The following is a 26,083-nucleotide window of genomic DNA, read 5'->3' as shown; positions in this document are numbered from 1 at the left end:
TTGATGGGGTGTGTAGTTGAGTAGTCCCACAGTTTGATGGGGTGTGTAGGTGAGGAGACCTTCAGTTTGATGGGGGGTGTAGGTGAGGAGTCCCACAGTTCGATGGGGTGTGTAGGTGTGGAGTCCCACAGTTTGATGGGGGGGTGTAGGTGAGGAGTCCCAAAGTTTGATGGGGGGGTGTAGGTGAGGAGTCCCACAGTTTGATGGGGGGGTGTAGGTGTGGAGTCCCACAGTTTGATGGGGTGTGTAGTTGAGGAGTCCCACAGTTTGATGGGGGGGTGGGTGAGGAGACCCACAGTTTGAGGGGGGTGTAGGTGAGGAGACCAAAAGTTTGAAGGGTGTGTAGGTGAGGACTCTCACAGTTTGATGGGGAGTGTAGGAGCGGAGTCCCACAGTTTGATGGGGGTGTGTAGGTGAGGAATACCACAGTTTGATGGTGTGTAGGTGAGGAGTCCCACAGTTTGATGGGGTGTGTAGGTGAGGAGTCCCACGGTTTGATGGGGGTTGTAGGTGAGGAGTCCCACAGTTTGATGGGGTGTGTAGGTGAGGAGTCCCACAGTTTGATGGGGTGTGTAGGTGAGGAGTCCCACAGTTTGATGGGGTGTGTTGGTGAGGAGTCCCACAGTTTGATGGGGTGTGTAGGTGAGGAGTCCCAAAGTTTGGTGGGGTGTGTAGGTGTGGAGTCCCACAGTTTGATGGGGTTGTAGGTGAGGAGTCCCACAGTTTGATTGGGGATTAGGTGAGGAGTCCCACAGTTTGATGGGGGGGTAGGTGAGGAGTCCCAAAGTTTGATGGGGGGGTAGGTGAGGAGTCCCACAGTTTGATGTGGTGTGTAGGTGAGGAGTCCCGCAGTATGAGGGTTTGGGGGTAGGTGAGGAGTCCCACAGTTTGATGGGGTGTGTAGGTGAAGAGTCCCACAGTTTTATGGGGTTGTAGGTGAGGAGTCCCACAGGTTGATGGGAGGGTGGGTGAGGAGTCCCACAGTTTGAAAGGGGTGTGTAGGTGAGGAGTCCCACAGTTTGATGGGGTGTGTAGGTGAGGAGTCGCACAGTTTGATGGGGTGTGTAGGTGAGGAGTCGCACAGTTTGAAGGGTTGTGTAGGGGAGGAGTCCCACAGTTTGATGGGGTGTGTAGGTGAGGAGTCCCACAGTTTGATGGGGTGTGTAGGTGAGGAGTCCCACAGTTTGATCGGGTGTGTAGGTGAGGACTCCCACAGTTTGGTGGGGTGTGTAGGTGAGGAGTCCCACAGTTTAATGGGGTGTGTAGGTGAGGAGTCCCACAGTTTGAGGGTTTGGGGGTAGGTGAGGAGTCCCACAGTTTGATGGGGTGTGTAGGTGAGGAGTCCCACAGTTTGATGGGGTGTGTAGGTGAGGAGTCCCACAGTTTGATGGGGTGTGTAGGTGAGGGGTCCCACAGTTTGATGGGGCGGTGGGTGAGGAGTCCCGCAGTTTGAGGGGGTGTGTAGGTGAGGAGACCCTCAGTTTTATGGCGGTGTAGGTGAGGAGACCCACAGTTTGATGGGGTGTGTAGGTGAGGAGACCCACAGTTTGATGGGGTGTGTCGGTGAGGAGTCCCACAGTTTGATGGGGGTGGGTGAGGAGTCCCACAGTTTGATGGGGTGTGTAGGTGAAGAGTCCCACAGTTTGATGGGGTGTGTAGGTGAGGATTCATACAGTTTGATGGGGTGTGTAGGTGAGGAGTCCCACAGTTTGATGGGGTGTGTAGGTGAGGAGTCCCACAGTTTGATGGGGGTGTGTAGGTGAGGTGTACCACAGTTTGATGGGGTGTGTAGGTGAGGAGTCCCACAGTTTGATGGGGTGTGTAGGCGAGTAGTCCCACAGTTTGAGGGTTTGGGGTAGGTTTGGAGTCCCACAGTTTGATGGCGTGTGTAGGTGAGGAGTCCACAGTTTGATGGGGTGTGTAGATGAGGAGACCCACAGTTTGATGTGGGGGTGGGTGAGGAGTCCCACAATTTGAGGGGGTGGGGGTCGGTGTGGAATCCCACAGTTTGATGGGGGTGGGTGAGGGGTCCCACAGTTTGATGGGGGGGTGGGTGAGGAATCCCACAGTTTGATGGGGGGTGGGTGAGGAGTCCCACAGTTTGATGGGGGGGTGGGTGAGGAATCCCGCAGTTTGATGGTGTTGTAGGTGAGGAGTCCCACAGTTTGATGGGGTGTGTAGGTGAGGAGTCCCACAGTTTAATGGGGGGTGTAGGTGAGGACTCCCACAGTTTGATGGGGTGTGTTGGCGAGGAGTCCCACAGTTTGAAGGGTAGGTGGGTGAGGAGTCCCACTGTTTGAGGGGGTGTGTAGGTGAGGAGTCCCTCAGTTTGAGGAGTTGTGTAGGTGAGGAGACCCACAGTTTGAGGGGGTGTGTAGGTGATGTGTCCCACAGTTTGATGGGGTGTGTTGGTGAGGAGTCCCACAGTTTGAGGGGGTGTGTAGGTGAGGAGTCCCACAGTTTGAGGGGGTGTGTCGCTGAGGATACCCACAGTTTGAGGGGGTGTGTAGGTGAGGAGACCCACAGTTTGATGGGTTTGTCGCTGAGGAGTCCCACAGTTTGATGGGGTGTGTAGGTGAAGAGTCCCACAGTTTGATGGGGGAGGTGTAGGTGAGGAGTCCCACAGTTTGATGGGGGTGTGTAGGTGAAGAGTCCCACAGTTTGATGGGAGAGGTGTAGGTGAGGAGTCCCACAGTTTGATGGGGGTGTGTCGGTGAAGAGTCCCACAGTTTGATAGGGGAGGTGTACGTGAGGAGTCCCACAGTTTGATGGGGGTGTGTAGGTGAGGAGTCCCACAGTTTGATGGGGTGTGTAGGTGAGGAGTCCCACATTTTGATGGGGTGTGTAGGTGAGGAGTCCCACAGTTTGATGGGGTGTGTAGGTGAGGAGTCCCACAGTTTGATGGGGGGTGTAGGTGAGGAGTCCCACAGTTTGATGGGGGTGTGTAGGTGAGGAGTCCCACAGTTTGATGGGGGCGTGTAGTTGAGGAGTCCCACAGTTTGATGGGGTGTGTAGTTGAGTAGTCCCACAGTTTGATGTGGTGTGTAGGTGAGGAGACCTTCAGTTTGATGGGGGGTGTAGGTGAGGAGTCCCACAGTTCGATGGGGTGTGTAGGTGTGGAGTCCCACAGTTTGATGGGGGGGTGTAGGTGAGGAGTCCCAAACTTTGATGGGGGGGTGTAGGTGAGGAGTCCCACAGTTTGATGGGGGGGTGTAGGTGTGGAGTCGCACAGTTTGATGGGGTGTGTAGTTGAGGAGTCCCACAGTTTGATGGGGGGGTGGGTTGGAGACCCACAGTTTGAGGGGGGTGTAGGTGAGGAGACCAATAGTTTGAAGGGTGTATAGGTGTGGACTCTCACAGTTTGATGGGGTGTGTAGGTGAGGAGTCCCATAGTTTGATGGGGTGTGTCGGTGAGGAGTCCCACAGTTTGATGGGGTGTGTAGGTGAGGAGTCCCACAGTTTGATGGGGTGTGTTGGTGAGGAGTCCCACAGTTTGATGGAGTGTGTAGGTGAGGAGTCCCACAGCTTGATGTGGTGTGTAGGTGAGGAGTCCAACAGTTTGATGGGGGTGTGTAGGTGAGGAGTCCCACAGTTTGATGGGGTGTGTAGGTGAGGAGTCCCACAGTTTGATGGGGTGTGTAGGTGAGGAGTCCCACAGTTTGATGGGGAGTGTAGGAGCGGAGTACCACAGTTTGATGGGGGTGTGTAGGTGAGGAGTACCACAGTTTGATGGTGTGTAGGTGAGGAGTCCCACAGTTTGATGGGGTGTGTAGTTGAGGAGTCCCACGGTTTGATGGGGGTTGTAGGTGAGGAGTCCCACAGTTTGATGGGGTGTGTAGGTGAGGAGTCCCACAGTTTGATGGGGTGTGTAGGTGAGGAGTCCCACAGTTTGATGGGGTGTGTTGGTGAGGAGTCCCACAGTTTGGTGGGGTGTGTAGGTGAGTAGTCCCACAGTTTGATGGGGTTGTAGGTGTGGAGTCCCACAGTTTGATGGGGTTGTAGGTGAGGAGTCCCACAGTTTGATTGGGGATTAGGTGAGGAGTCCCACAGTTTGATTGGGGATTAGGTGAGGAGTCCCACAGTTTGATGGGGGGGTAGGTGAGGAGTCCCACAGTTTGATTGGGGATTAGGTGAGGAGTCCCACAGTTTGATTGGGGATTAGGTGAGGAGTCCCACAGTTTGATGGGGGGGTAGGTGAGGAGTCCCAAAGTTTGATGGGGGGGTAGGTGAGGAGTCCCACAGTTTGATGTGGTGTGTAGGTGAGGAGTCCCGCAGTATGAGGGTTTGGGGGTAGGTGAGGAGTCCCACAGTTTGATGGGGTGTGTAGGTGAGGAGTCCCACAGTTTTATGGGGTTGTAGGTGAGGAGTCCCACAGTTTGATGGGAGGGTGGGTGAGGAGTCCCACAGTTTGAAGGGTTGTGTAGGGGAGGAGTCCCACAGTTTGATGGGGTGTGTAGGTGAGGACTCCCACAGTTTGGTGCGGTGTGTAGGTGAGGAGTCCCACAGTTTAATGGGGTGTGTAGGTGAGGAGTCCCACAGTTTGAGGGTTTGGGGGTAGGTGAGGAGTCCCACAGTTTGATGGGGTGTGTAGGTGAGGAGTCCCACAGTTTGATGTGGTGTGTAGGTGAGGAGTCCCACAGTTTGATGGCGTGTGTAGGTGAGGGGTCCCACAGTTTGATGGGGGGGTGGGTGAGGAGTCCCGCAGTTTGAGGGGGTGTGTAGGTGAGGAGGCCCTCAGTTTTATGGCGGTGTAGGTGAGGAGACCCACATTTTGATGGGGTGTGTAGGTGAGGAGACCCACAGTTTGATGGGGTGTGTCGGTGAGGAGTCCCACAGTTTGATGGGGTGTGTAGGTGAAGAGTCCCACAGTTTGATGGGGTGTGTAGGTGAGGATTCATACAGTTTGATGGGGTGTGTAGGTGAGGAGTCCCACAGTTTGATGGGGTGTGTAGGTGAGGTGTACCACAGTTTGATGGGCTGTGTAGGTGAGGTGTCCCACAGTTTGATGGGGTGTGTAGGCGAGTAGTCCCACAGTTTGAGGGTTTGGGGTAGGTTTGGAGTCCCACAGTTTGATGGCGTGTGTAGGTGAGGAGTCCACAGTTTGATGGGGTGTGTAGATGAGGAGACCCACAGTTTGATGTGGGGGTGGGTGAGGAGTCCCACAATTTGAGGGGGTGGGGGTCGGTGTGGAATCCCACAGTTTGATGGGGGTGGGTGAGGGGTCCCACAGTTTGATGGGGGGGTGGGTGAGGAATCCCACAGTTTGATGGGGGGTGGGTGAGGAGTCCCACAGTTTGATGGGGGGGTGGGTGAGGAATCCCGCAGTTTGATGGGGTTGTAGGTGAGGAGTCCCACAGTTTGATGGGGTGTGTAGGTGAGGAGTCCCACAGTTTAATGGGGGGTGTAGGTGAGGACTCGCACAGTTTGATGGGTTGTGTAGGCGAGGAGTCCCACAGTTTGAAGGGTAGGTGGGTGAGGAGTCCCACTGTTTGAGGGGGTGTGTAGGTGAGGAGTCCCTCAGTTTGAGGAGTTGTGTAGGTGAGGAGACCCACAGTTTGAGGGGGTGTGTAGGTGATGTGTCCCACAGTTTGATGGGGTGTGTTGGTGAGGAGTCCCACAGTTTGAGGGGGTGTGTAGGTGAGGAGTCCCACAGTTTGAGGGGGTGTGTCGCTGAGGATACCCACAGTTTGAGGGGGTGTGTAGGTGAGGAGACCCACAGTTTGATGGGTTTGTAGCTGAGGAGTCCCACAGTTTGATGGGGTGTGTAGGTGAAGAGTCCCACAGTTTGATGGGGGAGGTGTAGGTGAGGAGTCCCACAGTTTGATGGGGGTGTGTAGGTGAAGAGTCCCACAGTTTGATGGGGGAGGTGTACGTGAGGAGTCCCACAGTTTGATGGGGGGTGTAGGTGAGGAGTCCCACAGTTTGATGGGGGGGGGTGGGTGATGAGTCCCACAGTTTGATGGGGTGTGTAGGTGAGGAGTCCCACAGTTTGATGGGGTTGTAGGTGAGGAGTCCCACAGTTTGATGGGGTGTGTAGGTGAAGAGTCCCACAGTTTGATGGGGGGTGTAGGTGACGAGTCCCACAGTTTGATGGGCGGGTGGGTTGGAGTCCCACAGTTTGATGGGGTGTGTAGGTGAGGAGTCCCACAGTTTGATGGGGTTGTAGGTGAGGAGTCCCACAGTTGGATGGGGTGTGTAGGTGATGAGTCCCACAGTTTGATGGGGGAGGTGTAGGTGAGGAGTCCCACAGTGTGATGGGGTGTGTAGGTGAGGAGTCCCACAGTTTGATGGGGGTTGGGTGAGGAGTCCCACAGTTTGATGGGGTGTGTAGGTGAGGAGACCCACAGTTTGATGGGGTTGTAGTTGAGGAGTCCCACAGTTTGATGGGGTGTGTAGGTGATGAGTCCCACAGTTTGATGGGGGAGGTGTAGGTGAGGAGTCCCACAGTTTGATGGGGTGCGTAGGTGAGGAGTCCCACAGTTTGATGGGGTGTGTAGGTGAGGAGTCCCACTGTTTGATGGGGGTGTGTAGGTGAGGAATCCCACAGTTTGATGGGGGGGTGGGTGAGGAGTCCCACAGTTTGATGGGGTGTCTGGGTGAGGAGTCCCACAGTTTGATGGGGTGTGTAGGTGAGGAGTCCCACAGTTTGATGGGGTGTGTAGGTGAGGAGTCCCACAGTTTGATGGGGAGTGTAGGTGAGGAGTCCCACAGTTTGATGGGGGGTGTAGGTGAGGAGACCCACAGTTTGATGTGGTGGGGGTGGGTGAGGAGTCCCACAGTTTGATGGGGTTGTAGGTGAGGAGTCCCACAGTTTGATGGGGTTGTAGGTGAGGAGTCCCACAGTTTGATGGGGTGTGTAGGTGAGGAGTCCCACAGTTTAATGGGGTGTGTAGGCGAGGAGTCCCACAGTTTGAAGGGGAGGTGGGTGAGGAGTCCCACAGTTTGATGCGGTGTGGAGGTGAGGAGTCGCGCAGTTTGATGGGGTGTGTAGGTGATGAGTCCCACAGTTTGATGGGAGTTGTAGGTGAGGAGTCCCACAGTTTTATGGGGTGTGTAGGTGAGGAGTCCCACAGTTTGATGGCGGTTTGTAGGTGAGGAGTCCCACAGTTTGATGGGGTGTGTAGGTGAGGAGTCCCACAGTTTGATGGGGGTTGTAGGTGAGGAGTCCCACAGTTTGATGGGGTGGGGGTGGGTGAGGAGTCCCACAGTTTGATCGGGGTGTGTAGGTGAGGAGTCCCACAGTTTGATTGCGTGTGTATTTGAGGAGTCCCATGGTTTGATGGGGGTTGTAGGTGAGGAGTCCCACAGTTTGATGGGGGGATGGGTGAGGAGTCCCACAGTTTGATGGGGTGTTTGGGTGAGGCGTCCCATAGTTTGATGGGGTGTGTAGGTTAGGAATCCCACAGTTTGATGGGGTGTGTAGGTGAGGAGTCCCCCAGTTTGATGGGGAGTGTAGGTGAGGAGTCCCACAGTTTGATGGGGTGTGTGGGTGAGGAGTCCCATAGTTTGATGGGTTGTGTAGGTGAGGAGTCCCACAGTTTGATGTGGTGTGTAGGTGAGGAGTCCCACAGTTTGATTGGGAGTGTAGGTGAGGAGTCCCACAGTTTGATTGGGAGTGTAGGTGAGGAGACCCTCGGTTTGATGTGGTGGGGGTGGGTGAGGAGTCCCACAGTTTGATGGGGTTGTAGGTGAGGTGTCCCACAGTTTGATGGGGTGTCTAGGTGAGGAGTCCCACAGTTTAATGGGGGGTGTAGGTGAGGACTCCCTCAGTTTGATGGGGTGTGTAGGCGAGGAGTCCCACAGTTTGAATGGGGGGTGGGTGAGGAGTCCCACAGTTTGATGGGGTGTGTAGGTGATGAGTCCCACAGTTTGATGGGGTGTGTAGGTGAGGAGTCCCACTGTTTGAAGGGGGGGTGGGTCAGGAGTCCCACATTTTGATGGGGTGTGTAGGTGAGGAGTCCCACAGTTTGATGGGGTGTGTAGGTTTGGAGTCCCACAGTTTGATGGGGTGTGTAGGTGAGGACTCCCACAGTTTGATGGGGGGTGTAGGTGAGGAGTCCCACAGTTTGATGGGGTGTGTAGGTGAGGAGTCCCACAGTTTGATGGGGTGTGTAGGTGAGGAGTCCCACAGTTTGATGGGGGGGTGGATGAGGAGTCCCACAGTTTGATGGGGTGTGTAGGTGAGGAGTCCCACTGTTTGATGGGGTGTGTAGGTGAGGAGTCCCACAGTTTGATGGGGTGTGTAGGTGAGCAGTCCCACAGTTTGATGGGGTGTGTAGGTGAGGAGTCCCACAGTTTGATGGGGTTTGTAGGTGAGGAGTCCCACAGTTTAATGGGGTGTGTAGGCGAGGAGTCCCACAGTTTGAAGGGGAGGTGGGTGAGGAGTCCCACAGTTTGATGCGGTGTGGAGGTGAGGAGTCGCGCAGTTTGATGGAGTGTGTAGGTGATGAGTCCCACAGTTTGATGGGGGTTGTAGGTGAGGAGTCCCACAGTTTTATGGGGTGTGTAGGTGAGGAGTCCCACAGTTTGATGGCGGTTTGTAGGTGAGGAGTCCCACAGTTTGATGGGGTGTGTAGGTGAGGAGTCCCACAGTTTGATGGGGGTTGTAGGTGAGGAGTCCCACAGTTTGATGGGGTGGGGGTGGGTGAGGAGTCCCACAGTTTGATCGGGGTGTGTAGGTGAGGAGTCCCACAGTTTGATTGCGTGTGTATTTGAGGAGTCCCATGGTTTGATGGGGGTTGTAGGTGAGGAGTCTCACAGTTTGATGGGGGGGTGGGTGAGGAGTCCCACAGTTTGATGGGGTGTTTGGGTGAGGCGTCCCATAGTTTGATGGGGTGTGTAGGTTAGGAATCCCACAGTTTGATGGGGTGTGTAGGTGAGGAGTCCCATAGTTTGATGGGGTGTGTAGGTTAGGAATCCCACAGTTTGATGGGGTGTGTAGGTGAGGAGTCCCCCAGTTTGATGGGGTGTGTAGGTGAGGAGTCCCACAGTTTGATGGGGTGTGTGGGTGAGGAGTCCCATAGTTTGATGGGTTGTGTAGGTGAGGAGTCCCACAGTTTGATGTGGTGTGTAGGTGAGGAGTCCCACAGTTTGATTGGGAGTGTAGGTGAGGAGACCCTCGGTTTGATGTGGTGGGGGTGGGTGAGGAGTCCCACAGTTTGATGGGGTTGTAGGTGAGGTGTCCCACAGTTTGATGGGGTGTCTAGGTGAGGAGTCCCACAGTTTAATGGGGGGTGTAGGTGAGGACTCCCTCAGTTTGAAGGGGTGTGTAGGCGAGGAGTCCCACAGTTTGAATGGGGGGTGGGTGAGGAGTCCCACAGTTTGATGGGGTGTGTAGGTGATGAGTCCCACAGTTTGATGGGGTGTGTAGGTGAGGAGTCCCACTGTTTGAAGGGGTGTGTAGGTTTGGAGTCCCACAGTTTGATGGGGTGTGTAGGTTTGGAGTCCCACAGTTTGATGGGGTGTGTAGGTGAGGATTCCCACAGTTTGATGGGGGGTGTAGGTGAGGAGTCCCACAGTTTGATGGGGTGTGTAGGTGAGGATTCCCACAGTTTGATGGGGTGTGTAGGTGAGGATTCCCACAGTTTGATGGGGTGTGTAGGTGAGGATTCCCACAGTTTGATGGGGGGTGTAGGTGAGGAGTCCCACAGTTTGATGGGTTGTGTAGGTGAGGATTCCCACAGTTTGATGGGGGGTGTAGGTGAGGAGTCCCACAGTTTGATGGGGTGTGTAGGTGAGGAGTCCCACAGTTTGATGGGGTGTGTACGTGAGGAGTCCCACAGTTTGATGGGGGGGTGGATGAGGAGTCCCACAGTTTGATGGGGTGTGTAGGTGAGGAGTCCCACTGTTTGATGGGGTGTGTAGGTGAGGAGTCCCACAGTTTGATCGGGGTGTAGGTGAGGAGTCCCACAGTTTGATCGGGGTGTAGGTGAGGAGTCCCACAGTTTGAGGGGGTGTGTGGGTGAGGAGTCCCACAGTTTGATGGGGTGTGTAGGTGAGGAGTCCCACAGTTTGATGGGGTGTGTAGGTGAGGAGTCCCACAGTTTGATGGGGTTTGTAGGTGAGGAGTCCCACAGTTTGATGGGGGGTGTAGTTGAGGAGTCGCACAGTTTGATGGGGTGTGTTGGTGAGGAGTCCCACGGTTAGATGGGGTGTGTAGGTGAGGAGTCCCACAGTTTGTGAGGGTGGTTGAGGATTCCCACAGTTTGAGAGGGGGTGGGTGAGGAGTCCCACAGTTTGTGGGGGTAGGTGAGGAGTCCCACAGTTTGATGGGTGTGTGTAGGTGAGGAGTCCCACAGTTTGAGGGGGTGTGTAGGTGAGGAGTCCCACAGTTTGATGGGGTGTGTAGTTGAGGAGACCCACAGTTTGATGGGGGGGGGGTGTAGGTGAGCAGTCCCACAGTTTGATGGGGGTGGGGGTCGGTGAGGAGTCCCACAGTTTAATGTGGTGTGTACTTGAGGAGTCCCACAGTTTGAGAGGGTGAGGGTCGGTGAGGAGTCCCACAATTTGATGGGGTGTGTAGGTGAGGAGTCCCACAGTTTGATGGGGTGTGTAGGTGAGGAGTCCCACAGTTTGATGGGGTGTGTAGGTGAGGAGTCCCACAGTTTGATGGGGTGTGTAGGTGAGGAGTCCCACAGTTTGATGGGGGTGAGGGTAGGTGAGTAGACCCACAGTTTGAGGGGGGTGTAGGTGAGGAGACCAAAAGTTTGAAGGGTGTGTAGGTGAGGACTCTCACAGTTTGATGGGGAGTGTAGGAGCGGAGTCCCACAGTTTGATGGGGGTGTGTAGGTGAGGAATACCACAGTTTGATGGTGTGTAGGTGAGGAGTCCCACAGTTTGATGGGGTGTGTAGGTGAGGAGTCCCACGGTTTGATGGGGGTTGTAGGTGAGGAGTCCCACAGTTTGATGGGGTGTGTAGGTGAGGAGTCCCACAGTTTGATGGGGTGTGTAGGTGAGGAGTCCCACAGTTTGATGGGGTGTGTTGGTGAGGAGTCCCACAGTTTGATGGGGTGTGTAGGTGAGGAGTCCCAAAGTTTGGTGGGGTGTGTAGGTGTGGAGTCCCACAGTTTGATGGGGTTGTAGGTGAGGAGTCCCACAGTTTGATTGGGGATTAGGTGAGGAGTCCCACAGTTTGATGGGGGGGTAGGTGAGGAGTCCCAAAGTTTGATGGGGGGGTAGGTGAGGAGTCCCACAGTTTGATGTGGTGTGTAGGTGAGGAGTCCCGCAGTATGAGGGTTTGGGGGTAGGTGAGGAGTCCCTCAGTTTGAGGAGTTGTGTAGGTGAGGAGACCCACAGTTTTATGGGGTTGTAGGTGAGGAGTCCCACAGTTTGATGGGAGGGTGGGTGAGGAGTCCCACAGTTTGAGGGGGTGTGTAGGTGAGGAGTCCCACAGTTTGAGGGGGTGTGTCGCTGAGGATACCCACAGTTTGAGGGGGTGTGTAGGTGAGGAGACCCACAGTTTGATGGGTTTGTCGCTGAGGAGTCCCACAGTTTGATGGGGTGTGTAGGTGAAGAGTCCCACAGTTTGATGGGGGAGGTGTAGGTGAGGAGTCCCACAGTTTGATGGGGGTGTGTAGGTGAAGAGTCCCACAGTTTGATGGGGGAGGTGTAGGTGAGGAGTCCCACAGTTTGATGGGGGTGTGTCGGTGAAGAGTCCCACAGTTTGATAGGGGAGGTGTACGTGAGGAGTCCCACAGTTTGATGGGGGTGTGTAGGTGAGGAGTCCCACAGTTTGATGGGGTGTGTAGGTGAGGAGTCCCACATTTTGATGGGGTGTGTAGGTGAGGAGTCCCACAGTTTGATGGGGTGTGTAGGTGAGGAGTCCCACAGTTTGATGGGGGGTGTAGGTGAGGAGTCCCACAGTTTGATGGGGGTGTGTAGGTGAGGAGTCCCACAGTTTGATGGGGGCGTGTAGTTGAGGAGTCCCACAGTTTGATGGGGTGTGTAGTTGAGTAGTCCCACAGTTTGATGGGGTGTGTAGGTGAGGAGTCCCACAGTTTGATGGGGAGGTGGGTGAGGAGTCCCACAGTTTGATGGGGGTGTGTAGGTGAGGAGTCCCACAGTTTGATGGGGGGGTGTAGGTGAGGAGTCCCAAAGTTTGATGGGGGGGTGTAGGTGAGGAGTCCCACAGTTTGATGGGGGGGTGTAGGTGTGGAGTCGCACAGTTTGATGGGGTGTGTAGTTGAGGAGTCCCACAGTTTGATGGGGGGGTGGGTTGGAGACCCACAGTTTGAGGGGGGTGTAGGTGAGGAGACCAATAGTTTGAAGGGTGTATAGGTGTGGACTCTCACAGTTTGATGGGGTGTGTAGGTGAGGAGTCCCATAGTTTGATGGGGTGTGTCGGTGAGGAGTCCCACAGTTTGATGGGGTGTGTAGGTGAGGAGTCCCACAGTTTGATGGGGTGTGTTGGTGAGGAGTCCCACAGTTTGATGGAGTGTGTAGGTGAGGAGTCCCACAGCTTGATGTGGTGTGTAGGTGAGGAGTCCAACAGTTTGATGGGGGTGTGTAGGTGAGGAGTCCCACAGTTTGATGGGGTGTGTAGGTGAGGAGTCCCACAGTTTGATGGGGTGTGTAGGTGAGGAGTCCCACAGTTTGATGGGGAGTGTAGGAGCGGAGTCCCACAGTTTGATGGGGGTGTGTAGGTGAGGAGTACCACAGTTTGATGGTGTGTAGGTGAGGAGTCCCACAGTTTGATGGGGTGTGTAGTTGAGGAGTCCCACGGTTTGATGGGGGTTGTAGGTGAGGAGTCCCACAGTTTGATGGGGTGTGTAGGTGAGGAGTCCCACAGTTTGATGGGGTGTGTAGGTGAGGAGTCCCACAGTTTGATGGGGTGTGTTGGTGAGGAGTCCCACAGTTTGGTGGGGTGTGTAGGTGAGGAGTCCCACAGTTTGATGGGGTTGTAGGTGTGGAGTCCCACAGTTTGATGGGGTTGTAGGTGAGGAGTCCCACAGTTTGATTGGGGATTAGGTGAGGAGTCCCACAGTTTGATTGGGGATTAGGTGAGGAGTCCCACAGTTTGATGGGGGGGTAGGTGAGGAGTCCCACAGTTTGATTGGGGATTAGGTGAGGAGTCCCACAGTTTGATTGGGGATTAGGTGAGGAGTCCCACAGTTTGATGGGGGGGTAGGTGAGGAGTCCCAAAGTTTGATGGGGGGGTAGGTGAGGAGTCCCACAGTTTGATGTGGTGTGTAGGTGAGGAGTCCCGCAGTATGAGGGTTTGGGGGTAGGTGAGGAGTCCCACAGTTTGATGGGGTGTGTAGGTGAGGAGTCCCACAGTTTTATGGGGTTGTAGGTGAGGAGTCCCACAGTTTGATGGGAGGGTGGGTGAGGAGTCCCACAGTTTGAAGGGTTGTGTAGGGGAGGAGTCCCACAGTTTGATGGGGTGTGTAGGTGAGGACTCCCACAGTTTGGTGCGGTGTGTAGGTGAGGAGTCCCACAGTTTAATGGGGTGTGTAGGTGAGGAGTCCCACAGTTTGAGGGTTTGGGGGTAGGTGAGGAGTCCCACAGTTTGATGGGGTGTGTAGGTGAGGAGTCCCACAGTTTGATGTGGTGTGTAGGTGAGGAGTCCCACAGTTTGATGGGGTGTGTAGGTGAGGGGTCCCACAGTTTGATGGGGGGGTGGGTGAGGAGTCCCGCAGTTTGAGGGGGTGTGTAGGTGAGGAGGCCCTCAGTTTTATGGCGGTGTAGGTGAGGAGACCCACAGTTTGATGGGGTGTGTAGGTGAGGAGACCCACAGTTTGATGGGGTGTGTCGGTGAGGAGTCCCACAGTTTGATGGGGTGTGTAGGTGAAGAGTCCCACAGTTTGATGGGGTGTGTAGGTGAGGATTCATACAGTTTGATGGGGTGTGTAGGTGAGGAGTCCCACAGTTTGATGGGGTGTGTAGGTGAGGTGTACCACAGTTTGATGGGCTGTGTAGGTGAGGTGTCCCACAGTTTGATGGGGTGTGTAGGCGAGTAGTCCCACAGTTTGAGGGTTTGGGGTAGGTTTGGAGTCCCACAGTTTGATGGCGTGTGTAGGTGAGGAGTCCACAGTTTGATGGGGTGTGTAGATGAGGAGACCCACAGTTTGATGTGGGGGTGGGTGAGGAGTCCCACAATTTGAGGGGGTGGGGGTCGGTGTGGAATCCCACAGTTTGATGGGGGTGGGTGAGGGGTCCCACAGTTTGATGGGGGGGTGGGTGAGGAATCCCACAGTTTGATGGGGGGTGGGTGAGGAGTCCCACAGTTTGATGGGGGGGTGGGTGAGGAATCCCGCAGTTTGATGGGGTTGTAGGTGAGGAGTCCCACAGTTTGATGGGGTGTGTAGGTGAGGAGTCCCACAGTTTAATGGGGGGTGTAGGTGAGGACTCGCACAGTTTGATGGGTTGTGTAGGCGAGGAGTCCCACAGTTTGAAGGGTAGGTGGGTGAGGAGTCCCACTGTTTGAGGGGGTGTGTAGGTGAGGAGTCCCTCAGTTTGAGGAGTTGTGTAGGTGAGGAGACCCACAGTTTGAGGGGGTGTGTAGGTGATGTGTCCCACAGTTTGATGGGGTGTGTTGGTGAGGAGTCCCACAGTTTGAGGGGGTGTGTAGGTGAGGAGTCCCACAGTTTGAGGGGGTGTGTCGCTGAGGATACCCACAGTTTGAGGGGGTGTGTAGGTGAGGAGACCCACAGTTTGATGGGTTTGTAGCTGAGGAGTCCCACAGTTTGATGGGGTGTGTAGGTGAAGAGTCCCACAGTTTGATGGGGGAGGTGTAGGTGAGGAGTCCCACAGTTTGATGGGGGTGTGTAGGTGAAGAGTCCCACAGTTTGATGGGGGAGGTGTACGTGAGGAGTCCCACAGTTTGATGGGGGGTGTAGGTGAGGAGTCCCACAGTTTGATGGGGGGGGGTGGGTGATGAGTCCCACAGTTTGATGGGGTGTGTAGGTGAGGAGTCCCACAGTTTGATGGGGTTGTAGGTGAGGAGTCCCACAGTTTGATGGGGTGTGTAGGTGAAGAGTCCCACAGTTTGATGGGGGGTGTAGGTGACGAGTCCCACAGTTTGATGGGCGGGTGGGTTGGAGTCCCACAGTTTGATGGGGTGTGTAGGTGAGGAGTCCCACAGTTTGATGGGGTTGTAGGTGAGGAGTCCCACAGTTGGATGGGGTGTGTAGGTGATGAGTCCCACAGTTTGATGGGGGAGGTGTAGGTGAGGAGTCCCACAGTGTGATGGGGTGTGTAGGTGAGGAGTCCCACAGTTTGATGGGGGTTGGGTGAGGAGTCCCACAGTTTGATGGGGTGTGTAGGTGAGGAGACCCACAGTTTGATGGGGTTGTAGTTGAGGAGTCCCACAGTTTGATGGGGTGTGTAGGTGATGAGTCCCACAGTTTGATGGGGGAGGTGTAGGTGAGGAGTCCCACAGTTTGATGGGGTGCGTAGGTGAGGAGTCCCACAGTTTGATGGGGTGTGTAGGTGAGGAGTCCCACTGTTTGATGGGGGTGTGTAGGTGAGGAATCCCACAGTTTGATGGGGGGGTGGGTGAGGAGTCCCACAGTTTGATGGGGTGTCTGGGTGAGGAGTCCCACAGTTTGATGGGGTGTGTAGGTGAGGAGTCCCACAGTTTGATGGGGTGTGTAGGTGAGGAGTCCCACAGTTTGATGGGGAGTGTAGGTGAGGAGTCCCACAGTTTGATGGGGGGTGTAGGTGAGGAGACCCACAGTTTGATGTGGTGGGGGTGGGTGAGGAGTCCCACAGTTTGATGGGGTTGTAGGTGAGGAGTCCCACAGTTTGATGGGGTTGTAGGTGAGGAGTCCCACAGTTTGATGGGGTGTGTAGGTGAGGAGTCCCACAGTTTAATGGGGTGTGTAGGCGAGGAGTCCCACAGTTTGAAGGGGAGGTGGGTGAGGAGTCCCACAGTTTGATGCGGTGTGGAGGTGAGGAGTCGCGCAGTTTGATGGGGTGTGTAGGTGATGAGTCCCACAGTTTGATGGGAGTTGTAGGTGAGGAGTCCCACAGTTTTATGGGGTGTGTAGGTGAGGAGTCCCACAGTTTGATGGCGGTTTGTAGGTGAGGAGTCCCACAGTTTGATGGGGTGTGTAGGTGAGGAGTCCCACAGTTTGATGGGGGTTGTAGGTGAGGAGTCCCACAGTTTGATGGGGTGGGGGTGGGTGAGGAGTCCCACAGTTTGATCGGGGTGTGTAGGTGAGGAGTCCCACAGTTTGATTGCGTGTGTATTTGAGGAGTCCCATGGTTTGATGGGGGTTGTAGGTGAGGAGTCCCACAGTTTGATGGGGGGATGGGTGAGGAGTCCCACAATTTGATGGGGTGTTTGGGTGAGGCGTCCCATAGTTTGATGGGGTGTGTAGGTTAGGAATCCCACAGTTTGATGGGGTGTGTAGGTGAGGAGTCCCCCAGTTTGATGGGGAGTGTAGGTGAGGAGTCCCACAGTTTGATGGGGTGTGTGGGTGAGGAGTCCCATAGTTTGATGGGTTGTGTAGGTGAGGAGTCCCACAGTTTGATGTGGTGTGTAGGTGAGGAGTCCCACAGTTTGATTGGGAGTGTAGGTGAGGAGTCCCACAGTTTGATTGGGAGTGTAGGTGAGGAGACCCTCGGTTTGATGTGGTGGGGGTGGGTGAGGAGTCCCACAGTTTGATGGGGTTGTAGGTGAGGTGTCCCACAGTTTGATGGGGTGTCTAGGTGAGGAGTCCCACAGTTTAATGGGGGGTGTAGGTGAGGACTCCCTCAGTTTGATGGGGTGTGTAGGCGAGGAGTCCCACAGTTTGAATGGGGGGTGGGTGAGGAGTCCCACAGTTTGATGGGGTGTGTAGGTGATGAGTCCCACAGTTTGATGGGGTGTGTAGGTGAGGAGTCCCACTGTTTGAAGGGGGGGTGGGTCAGGAGTCCCACATTTTGATGGGGTGTGTAGGTGAGGAGTCCCACAGTTTGATGGGGTGTGTAGGTTTGGAGTCCCACAGTTTGATGGGGTGTGTAGGTGAGGATTCCCACAGTTTGATGGGGGGTGTAGGTGAGGAGTCCCACAGTTTGATGGGGTGTGTAGGTGAGGAGTCCCACAGTTTGATGGGGTGTGTAGGTGAGGAGTCCCACAGTTTGATGGGGGGGTGGATGAGGAGTCCCACAGTTTGATGGGGTGTGTAGGTGAGGAGTCCCACTGTTTGATGGGGTGTGTAGGTGAGGAGTCCCACAGTTTGATGGGGTGTGTAGGTGAGGAGTCCCACAGTTTGATGGGGTGTGTAGGTGAGGAGTCCCACAGTTTGATGGGGTTTGTAGGTGAGGAGTCCCACAGTTTAATGGGGTGTGTAGGCGAGGAGTCCCACAGTTTGAAGGGGAGGTGGGTGAGGAGTCCCACAGTTTGATGCGGTGTGGAGGTGAGGAGTCGCGCAGTTTGATGGAGTGTGTAGGTGATGAGTCCCACAGTTTGATGGGGGTTGTAGGTGAGGAGTCCCACAGTTTTATGGGGTGTGTAGGTGAGGAGTCCCACAGTTTGATGGCGGTTTGTAGGTGAGGAGTCCCACAGTTTGATGGGGTGTGTAGGTGAGGAGTCCCACAGTTTGATGGGGGTTGTAGGTGAGGAGTCCCACAGTTTGATGGGGTGGGGGTGGGTGAGGAGTCCCACAGTTTGATCGGGGTGTGTAGGTGAGGAGTCCCACAGTTTGATTGCGTGTGTATTTGAGGAGTCCCATGGTTTGATGGGGGTTGTAGGTGAGGAGTCTCACAGTTTGATGGGGGGGTGGGTGAGGAGTCCCACAGTTTGATGGGGTGTTTGGGTGAGGCGTCCCATAGTTTGATGGGGTGTGTAGGTTAGGAATCCCACAGTTTGATGGGGTGTGTAGGTGAGGAGTCCCATAGTTTGATGGGGTGTGTAGGTTAGGAATCCCACAGTTTGATGGGGTGTGTAGGTGAGGAGTCCCCCAGTTTGATGGGGTGTGTAGGTGAGGAGTCCCACAGTTTGATGGGGTGTGTGGGTGAGGAGTCCCATAGTTTGATGGGTTGTGTAGGTGAGGAGTCCCACAGTTTGATGTGGTGTGTAGGTGAGGAGTCCCACAGTTTGATTGGGAGTGTAGGTGAGGAGACCCTCGGTTTGATGTGGTGGGGGTGGGTGAGGAGTCCCACAGTTTGATGGGGTTGTAGGTGAGGTGTCCCACAGTTTGATGGGGTGTCTAGGTGAGGAGTCCCACAGTTTAATGGGGGGTGTAGGTGAGGACTCCCTCAGTTTGAAGGGGTGTGTAGGCGAGGAGTCCCACAGTTTGAATGGGGGGTGGGTGAGGAGTCCCACAGTTTGATGGGGTGTGTAGGTGATGAGTCCCACAGTTTGATGGGGTGTGTAGGTGAGGAGTCCCACTGTTTGAAGGGGTGTGTAGGTTTGGAGTCCCACAGTTTGATGGGGTGTGTAGGTTTGGAGTCCCACAGTTTGATGGGGTGTGTAGGTGAGGATTCCCACAGTTTGATGGGGGGTGTAGGTGAGGAGTCCCACAGTTTGATGGGGTGTGTAGGTGAGGATTCCCACAGTTTGATGGGGTGTGTAGGTGAGGATTCCCACAGTTTGATGGGGTGTGTAGGTGAGGATTCCCACAGTTTGATGGGGGGTGTAGGTGAGGAGTCCCACAGTTTGATGGGTTGTGTAGGTGAGGATTCCCACAGTTTGATGGGGGGTGTAGGTGAGGAGTCCCACAGTTTGATGGGGTGTGTAGGTGAGGAGTCCCACAGTTTGATGGGGTGTGTACGTGAGGAGTCCCACAGTTTGATGGGGGGGTGGATGAGGAGTCCCACAGTTTGATGGGGTGTGTAGGTGAGGAGTCCCACTGTTTGATGGGGTGTGTAGGTGAGGAGTCCCACAGTTTGATCGGGGTGTAGGTGAGGAGTCCCACAGTTTGATCGGGGTGTAGGTGAGGAGTCCCACAGTTTGAGGGGGTGTGTGGGTGAGGAGTCCCACAGTTTGATGGGGTGTGTAGGTGAGGAGTCCCACAGTTTGATGGGGTGTGTAGGTGAGGAGTCCCACAGTTTGATGGGGTTTGTAGGTGAGGAGTCCCACAGTTTGATGGGGGGTGTAGTTGAGGAGTCGCACAGTTTGATGGGGTGTGTTGGTGAGGAGTCCCACGGTTAGATGGGGTGTGTAGGTGAGGAGTCCCACAGTTTGTGAGGGTGGTTGAGGATTCCCACAGTTTGAGAGGGGGTGGGTGAGGAGTCCCACAGTTTGTGGGGGTAGGTGAGGAGTCCCACAGTTTGATGGGTGTGTGTAGGTGAGGAGTCCCACAGTTTGAGGGGGTGTGTAGGTGAGGAGTCCCACAGTTTGATGGGGTGTGTAGTTGAGGAGACCCACAGTTTGATGGGGGGGGGGGTGTAGGTGAGCAGTCCCACAGTTTGATGGGGGTGGGGGTCGGTGAGGAGTCCCACAGTTTAATGTGGTGTGTACTTGAGGAGTCCCACAGTTTGAGAGGGTGAGGGTCGGTGAGGAGTCCCACAGTTTGATGGGGTGTGTAGGTGAGGAGTCCCACAGTTTGATGGGGTGTGTAGGTGAGGAGTCCCACAGTTTGATGGGGTGTGTAGGTGAGCAGTCCCACAGTTTGATGGGGTGTGTAGGTGAGGAGTCCCACAGTTTGATGGGGTGTGTAGGTGAGGAGTCCCACAGTTTGATGGGGGTGAGGGTAGGTGAGTAGACCCACAGTTTGAGGGTGTGTGTAGGTGAGGAGACCCACAGTTTGAGGGGGTGTGTAGGTGAGGAGACCCACAGTTTGATGTGGTTGTAGGTGAAGAGTCCCACAGTTTGATGGGATGTGTAGGTGAGGAGTCCCACAGTTTGAGGGGCTGTGTAGGTGAGGAGACCCACAGTTTGAGGGGGTGCGTAGGTGAGGAGACCCACAGTTTGAGGGGTTGTGTAGGTGAGGAGACCCACAGTTTGATGGGGTTGTAAGTGAGGAGTCCCACAGTTTGATGGGGGCGTGGGTGAGGAGTCCCACAGTTTGATGGGGTGTGTAGGTGAGGAGTGCCACAGTTTGATGGGGTGTGTAGGTGAGGAGACCCACAGTTTGAGGGGGTGTGTAGGTGAGGAGACCCACCGTTTGAGGGGGTGTGTAGGTGAGGACACCCACAGTTTGATGGGGGTGAGGGTAGGTGAGGAGACCCACAGTTTGAGGGGGTGTGTAGGTGAGGAGACCCACAGTTTGAGGGGTTGTGTAGGTGAGGATACCCACAGTTTGATGGGGTTGTAGGTGAGGAGTCCCACAGTTTGATGGGGTGTGTAGGTGAGGAGTCCCACAGTTTGATGTGGGTGAGGGTAGGTGAGGAGACCCACAGTTTGAGGGGTTGTGTAGGTGAGGAGACCCACAGTTTGATGGGGTGTGTAGGTGAGGAGACCCACAGTCTGATGGGGTTGTAGGTGAGGAGTCCCACTGTTTGATGGGGGGGTGGGTGAGGAGTCCCACAGTTTGATGGGGTGTCTGGGTGAGGAGTCCCACAGTTTGATGGGGTGTGTAGGTGAGGAGTCCCACAGTTTGATGGGGTGTGTAGGTGAGGAGTCCCACAGTTTGATGGGGAGTGTAGGTGAGGAGTCCCACAGTTTGATGGGGGGTGTAGGTGAGGAGACCCACAGTTTGATGTGGTGGGGGTGGGTGAGGAGTCCCACAGTTTGATGGGGTTGTAGGTGAGGAGTCCCACAGTTTGATGGGGGTTGTAGGTGAGGAGTCCCACAGTTTGATGGGGTGGGGGTGGGTGAGGAGTCCCACAGTTTGATCGGGGTGTGTAGGTGAGGAGTCCCACAGTTTGATTGCGTGTGTATTTGATGAGTCCCATGGTTTGATGGGGGTTGTAGATGAGGAGTCCCACAGTTTGATGGGGGGGTGGGTGAGGAGTCCCACAGTTTGATGGGGTGTTTGGGTGAGGCGTCCCATAGTTTGATGGGGTGTGTAGGTTAGGAATCCCACAGTTTGATGGGGTGTGTAGGTGAGGAGTCCCACAGTTTGATGGGGAGTGTAGGTGAGGAGTCCCACAGTTTGATGGGGTGTGTGGGTGAGGAGTCCCATAGTTTGATGGGTTGTGTAGGTGAGGAGTCCCACAGTTTGATGTGGTGTGTAGGTGAGGAGTCCCACAGTTTGATTGGGAGTGTAGGTGAGGAGTCCCACAGTTTGATTGGGAGTGTAGGTGAGGAGACCCTCGGTTTGATGTGGTGGGGGTGGGTGAGGAGTCCCACAGTTTGATGGGGTGTGTAGGTGAGGAGTCCCACAGTTTGATGGGGTTTGTAGGTGAGGAGTCCCACAGTTTAATGGGGTGTGTAGGCGAGGAGTCCCACAGTTTGAAGGGGAGGTGGGTGAGGAGTCCCACAGTTTGATGCGGTGTGGAGGTGAGGAGTCGCGCAGTTTGATGGGGTGTGTAGGTGATGAGTCCCACAGTTTGATGGGGGTTGTAGGTGAGGAGTCCCACAGTTTTATGGGGTGTGTAGGTGAGGAGTCCCACAGTTTGATGGCGGTTTGTAGGTGAGGAGTCCCACAGTTTGATGGGGTGTGTAGGTGAGGAGTCCCACAGTTTGATGGGGGTTGTAGGTGAGGAGTCCCACAGTTTGATGGGGTGGGGGTGGGTGAGGAGTCCCACAGTTTGATCGGGGTGTGTAGGTGAGGAGTCCCACAGTTTGATTGCGTGTGTATTTGAGGAGTCCCATGGTTTGATGGGGGTTGTAGGTGAGGAGTCCCACAGTTTGATGGGGGGGTGGGTGAGGAGTCCCACAGTTTGATGGGGTGTTTGGGTGAGGCGTCCCATAGTTTGATGGGGTGTGTAGGTTAGGAATCCCACAGTTTGATGGGGTGTGTAGGTGAGGAGTCCCATAGTTTGATGGGGTGTGTAGGTTAGGAATCCCACAGTTTGATGGGGTGTGTAGGTGAGGAGTCCCACAGTTTGATGGGGTGTGTAGGTGAGGAGTCCCACAGTTTGATGGGGTGTGTAGGTGAGGAGTCCCACAGTTTGATGGGGTGTGTAGGTGAGGAGTCCCTCAGTTTGATGGGGTGTGTAGATGAGGAGTCCCACAGTTTGATGGGGTGTGTAGGTGAGGAGTCCCACAGTTTGATGGGGTGTGTAGGTGAGGAGTCCCACAGTTTGATGGGGTTTGTAGGTGAGGAGTCCCACAGTTTAATGGGGTGTGTAGGCGAGGAGTCCCACAGTTTGATGGGGGGGTAGGTGATGAGTCCCACAGTTTGATGGGGGTTGTAGGTGAGGAGTCCCACAGTTTTATGGGGTGTGTAGGTGAGGAGTCCCACAGTTTGATGGCGGTTTGTAGGTGAGGAGTCCCACAGTTTGATGGGGTGTGTAGGTGAGGAGTCCCACAGTTTGATGGGGGTTGTAGGTGAGGAGTCCCACAGTTTGATGGGGTGGGGGTGGGTGAGGAGTCCCACAGTTTGATCGGGGTGTGTAGGTGAGGAGTCCCACAGTTTGATTGCGTGTGTATTTGAGGAGTCCCATGGTTTGATGGGGGTTGTAGGTGAGGAGTCCCACAGTTTGATGGGGGGGTGGGTGAGGAGTCCCACAGTTTGATGGGGTGTTTGGGTGAGGCGTCCCATAGTTTGATGGGGTGTGTAGGTTAGGAATCCCACAGTTTGATGGGGTGTGTAGGTGAGGAGTCCCATAGTTTGATGGGGTGTGTAGGTTAGGAATCCCACAGTTTGATGGGGTGTGTAGGTGAGGAGTCCCCCAGTTTGATGGGGTGTGTAGGTGAGGAGTCCCACAGTTTGATGGGGTGTGTGGGTGAGGAGTCCCATAGTTTGATGGGTTGTGTAGGTGAGGAGTCCCACAGTTTGATGTGGTGTGTAGGTGAGGAGTCCCACAGTTTGATTGGGAGTGTAGGTGAGGAGACCCTCGGTTTGATGTGGTGGGGGTGGGTGAGGAGTCCCACAGTTTGATGGGGTTGTAGGTGAGGTGTCCCACAGTTTGATGGGGTGTCTAGGTGAGGAGTCCCACAGTTTAATGGGGGGTGTAGGTGAGGACTCCCTCAGTTTGATGGGGTGTGTAGGCGAGGAGTCCCACAGTTTGAATGGGGGGTGGGTGAGGAGTCCCACAGTTTGATGGGGTGTGTAGGTGATGAGTCCCACAGTTTGATGGGGTGTGTAGGTGAGGAGTCCCACTGTTTGAAGGGGTGTGTAGGTTTGGAGTCCCACAGTTTGATGGGGTGTGTAGGTTTGGAGTCCCACAGTTTGATGGGGTGTGTAGGTGAGGATTCCCACAGTTTGATGGGGGGTGTAGGTGAGGAGTCCCACAGTTTGATGGGGTGTGTAGGTGAGGAGTCCCACAGTTTGATGGGGTGTGTACGTGAGGAGTCCCACAGTTTGATGGGGGGGTGGATGAGGAGTCCCACAGTTTGATGGGGTGTGTAGGTGAGGAGTCCCACTGTTTGATGGGGTGTGTAGGTGAGGAGTCCCACAGTTTGATCGGGGTGTAGGTGAGGAGTCCCACAGTTTGATCGGGGTGTTGGTGAGGAGTCCCACAGTTTGAGGGGGTGTGTGGGTGAGGAGTCCCACAGTTTGATGGGGTGTGTAGGCGAGGAGTCCCACAGTTTGATGGGGTGTGTAGGTGAGGAGTCCCACAGTTTGATGGTGTTTGTAGGTGAGGAGTCCCACAGTTTGATGGGGGGTGTAGTTGAGGAGTCGCAGTTTGATGGGGTGTGTTGGTGAGGAGTCCCACGGTTAGATGGGGTGTGTAGGTGAGGAGTCCCACAGTTTGTGAGGGTGGTTGAGGATTCCCACAGTTTGAGAGGGGGTGGGTGAGGAGTCCCACAGTTTGTGGGGGTAGGTGAGGAGTCCCACAGTTTGATGGGTGTGTGTAGGTGAGGAGTCCCACAGTTTGAGGGGGTGTGTAGGTGAGGAGTCCCACAGTTTGATGGGGTGTGTAGTTGAGGAGACCCACAGTTTGATGGGGGGGGGGTGTAGGTGAGCAGTCCCACAGTTTGATGGGGGTGGGGGTCGGTGAGGAGTCCCACAGTTTAATGTGGTGTGTAGGTGAGGAGTCCCACAGTTTGAGAGGGTGAGGGTCGGTGAGGAGTCCCACAGTTTGATGGCGTGTGTAAGTGAGGAGTCCCACAGTTTGATGGGGTGTGTAGGTGAGGAGTCCCACAGTTTGATGGGGTGTGTAGGTGAGGAGTCCCACAGTTTGATGGGGTGTGTAGGTGAGGAGTCCCACAGTTTGATGGGGTGTGTAGGTGAGGAGTCCCACAGTTTGATGGGGGTGAGGGTAGGTGAGTAGACCCACAGTTTGAGGGTGTGTGTAGGTGAGGAGACCCACAGTTTGATGGGGTGTGTAGGTGAGGAGTCCCACAGTTTGAGGGGGTGTGTAGGTGAGGAGACCCACAGTTTGAGGGGGTGCGTAGGTGAGGAGACCCACAGTTTGAGGGGTTGTGTAGGTGAGGAGACCCACAGTTTGATGGGGTTGTAAGTGAGGAGTCCCACAGTTTGATGGGGGCGTGGGTGAGGAGTCCCACAGTTTGATGGGGTGTGTAGGTGAGGAGTGCCACAGTTTGATGGGGTGTGTAGGTGAGGAGACCCACAGTTTGAGGGGGTGTGTAGGTGAGGAGACCCACCGTTTGAGGGGATGTGTAGGTGAGGACACCCACAGTTTGATGGGGGTGAGGGTAGGTGAGGAGACCCACAGTTTGAGGGGTTGTGTAGGTGAGGAGACCCACAGTTTGAGGGGTTGTGTAGGTGAGGATACCCACAGTTTCATGGGGTTGTAGGTGAGGAGTCCCACAGTTTGATGGGGTGTGTAGGTGAGGAGTCCCACAGTTTGATGTGGGTGAGGGTAGGTGAGGAGACCCACAGTTTGAGGGGTTGTGTAGGTGAGGAAACCCACAGTTTGTGGGGTGTGTAGGCGAGGAGACCCACAGTTTGAGGGGGTGTGTAGGTGAGTAGTCCCACAGTTTGATGGGGTGTGTAGGTGAGGAGTCCCACAGTTTGATGGGTGTGTAGGTGAGGAGTCCCACAGTTTGAGGGGGTGTGTAGGTGAGGAGTCCCACAGTTTGAGGGGGTGTGTAGGTGAGGAGACCCACAGTTTGAGTGGGTGTGTAGGTGAGGAGACCCACAGTTTGATGGGGTGTGTAGGTGAGGAGTCCCACAGTTTGATGGGGTGTGTAGGTGAGGAGTCCCACAGTTTGATGGGGGTGTGTAGGTGAGGAGTCCCTCAGTTTGATGGGGTGTGTAGGTGAGGAGTCCCACAGTTTGATGGGGGTGTGTAGGTGAGGAGTCCCACAGTTTGATGGGGTGTGTAGGTGAGGAGTCCCACAGTTTGATGGGGGGTGTAGGTGAGGAGTCCCACAGTTTGATGGGGTGTGTAGGTGAGGAGTCCCACAGTTTGATGGGGGGGTGGGTGAGGAGTCCCACAGTTTGAGGGGGTGAGGGTAGGTGAGGAGAACCACAGTTTAATGGGGGAGGTGTACGTGAGGAGTCCCACAGTTTGATGAGGGGGTGTGTAGGTGAGGAGTCCCACAGTTTGATGGGGTTGTAGGTGAGGAGTCCCACAGTTTGATGGGGTGTGTAGGTGAGGAGTCCCACAGTTTGATGAGGGGGTGTGTAGGTGGGTAGACCCTCCTGCCCCTGGCCTGTGTAGGGTTTCCTCGGCCCTCTGTGACGGTTGTACCCGGTGTGTCCCTCTCCCCGCAGGTTCAGGTCGGTGTGGAGTTGGAGGCCAGCACCCAGACCCGGGAGACAACCTTCTCATTCGGATACCAGCTGGACCTGGCCGAGGCGAACATGGTCTTCAGAGGTGAGGCTGCGGCTCGGAGGCAGAGGCCGGGCCGGGGACTGAGAGGGGCAGAGTTCGGAGCGAGGTGGGGGCTCTGAGGGAGAGAGATAATGGGGGGAGGGGTCCCTCAGTTTGAGGGGGAGGGTCTATGCGATGGGTGGGGGAGGCGGGAGGGTCTGTGTGGTGGGCGGGGGAGGGGGGAGGGGGGAGGGTCTGTGCGGTGGGCGGGGGAGGGGGGAGGGGGGAGGGTCTGTGCGGTGGGTGGGGGAGGGGGGAGGGTCTGTGCGGTGGGTGGGGGAGGGGGGAGGGTCTGTGCGGTGGGTGGGGGAGGGGGGAGGGTCTGTGCGGTGGGTGGGGGAGGGGGGAGGGTCTGTGCGGTGGGTGGGGGAGGGGGGAGGGT

General features: G+C 55.3%; 1 protein-coding gene across 1 annotated transcript in view; it reads left to right on the top strand.

The window, feature by feature from the left end:
- Window positions 1-25,704, top strand: part of LOC144674538 (mitochondrial import receptor subunit TOM40B) — a gene marked incomplete at its 3' end in the record, with an annotated part of 154,327 nt that extends 128,623 nt beyond the window's left edge. Inside the window, exon 8 of the mRNA XM_078535840.1 lies at window positions 25,602-25,704. Coding sequence (XP_078391966.1) covers window positions 25,602-25,704 — 103 coding nt within the window. The remainder of the gene's footprint in view (window positions 1-25,601) is intronic.
- Between the last annotated feature and the right edge of the window lie 379 nt (window positions 25,705-26,083).

This window comes from Cetorhinus maximus, unplaced genomic scaffold (assembly GCF_964194155.1).
Source record: "Cetorhinus maximus unplaced genomic scaffold, sCetMax3.hap1.1 HAP1_SCAFFOLD_692, whole genome shotgun sequence".
In the NCBI taxonomy this organism is placed as follows: Eukaryota; Metazoa; Chordata; class Chondrichthyes; order Lamniformes; family Cetorhinidae; genus Cetorhinus; species Cetorhinus maximus.
Note: the sequence above shows the minus strand (reverse complement) of the source record. Positions and strands in the feature narration are given on the sequence as shown.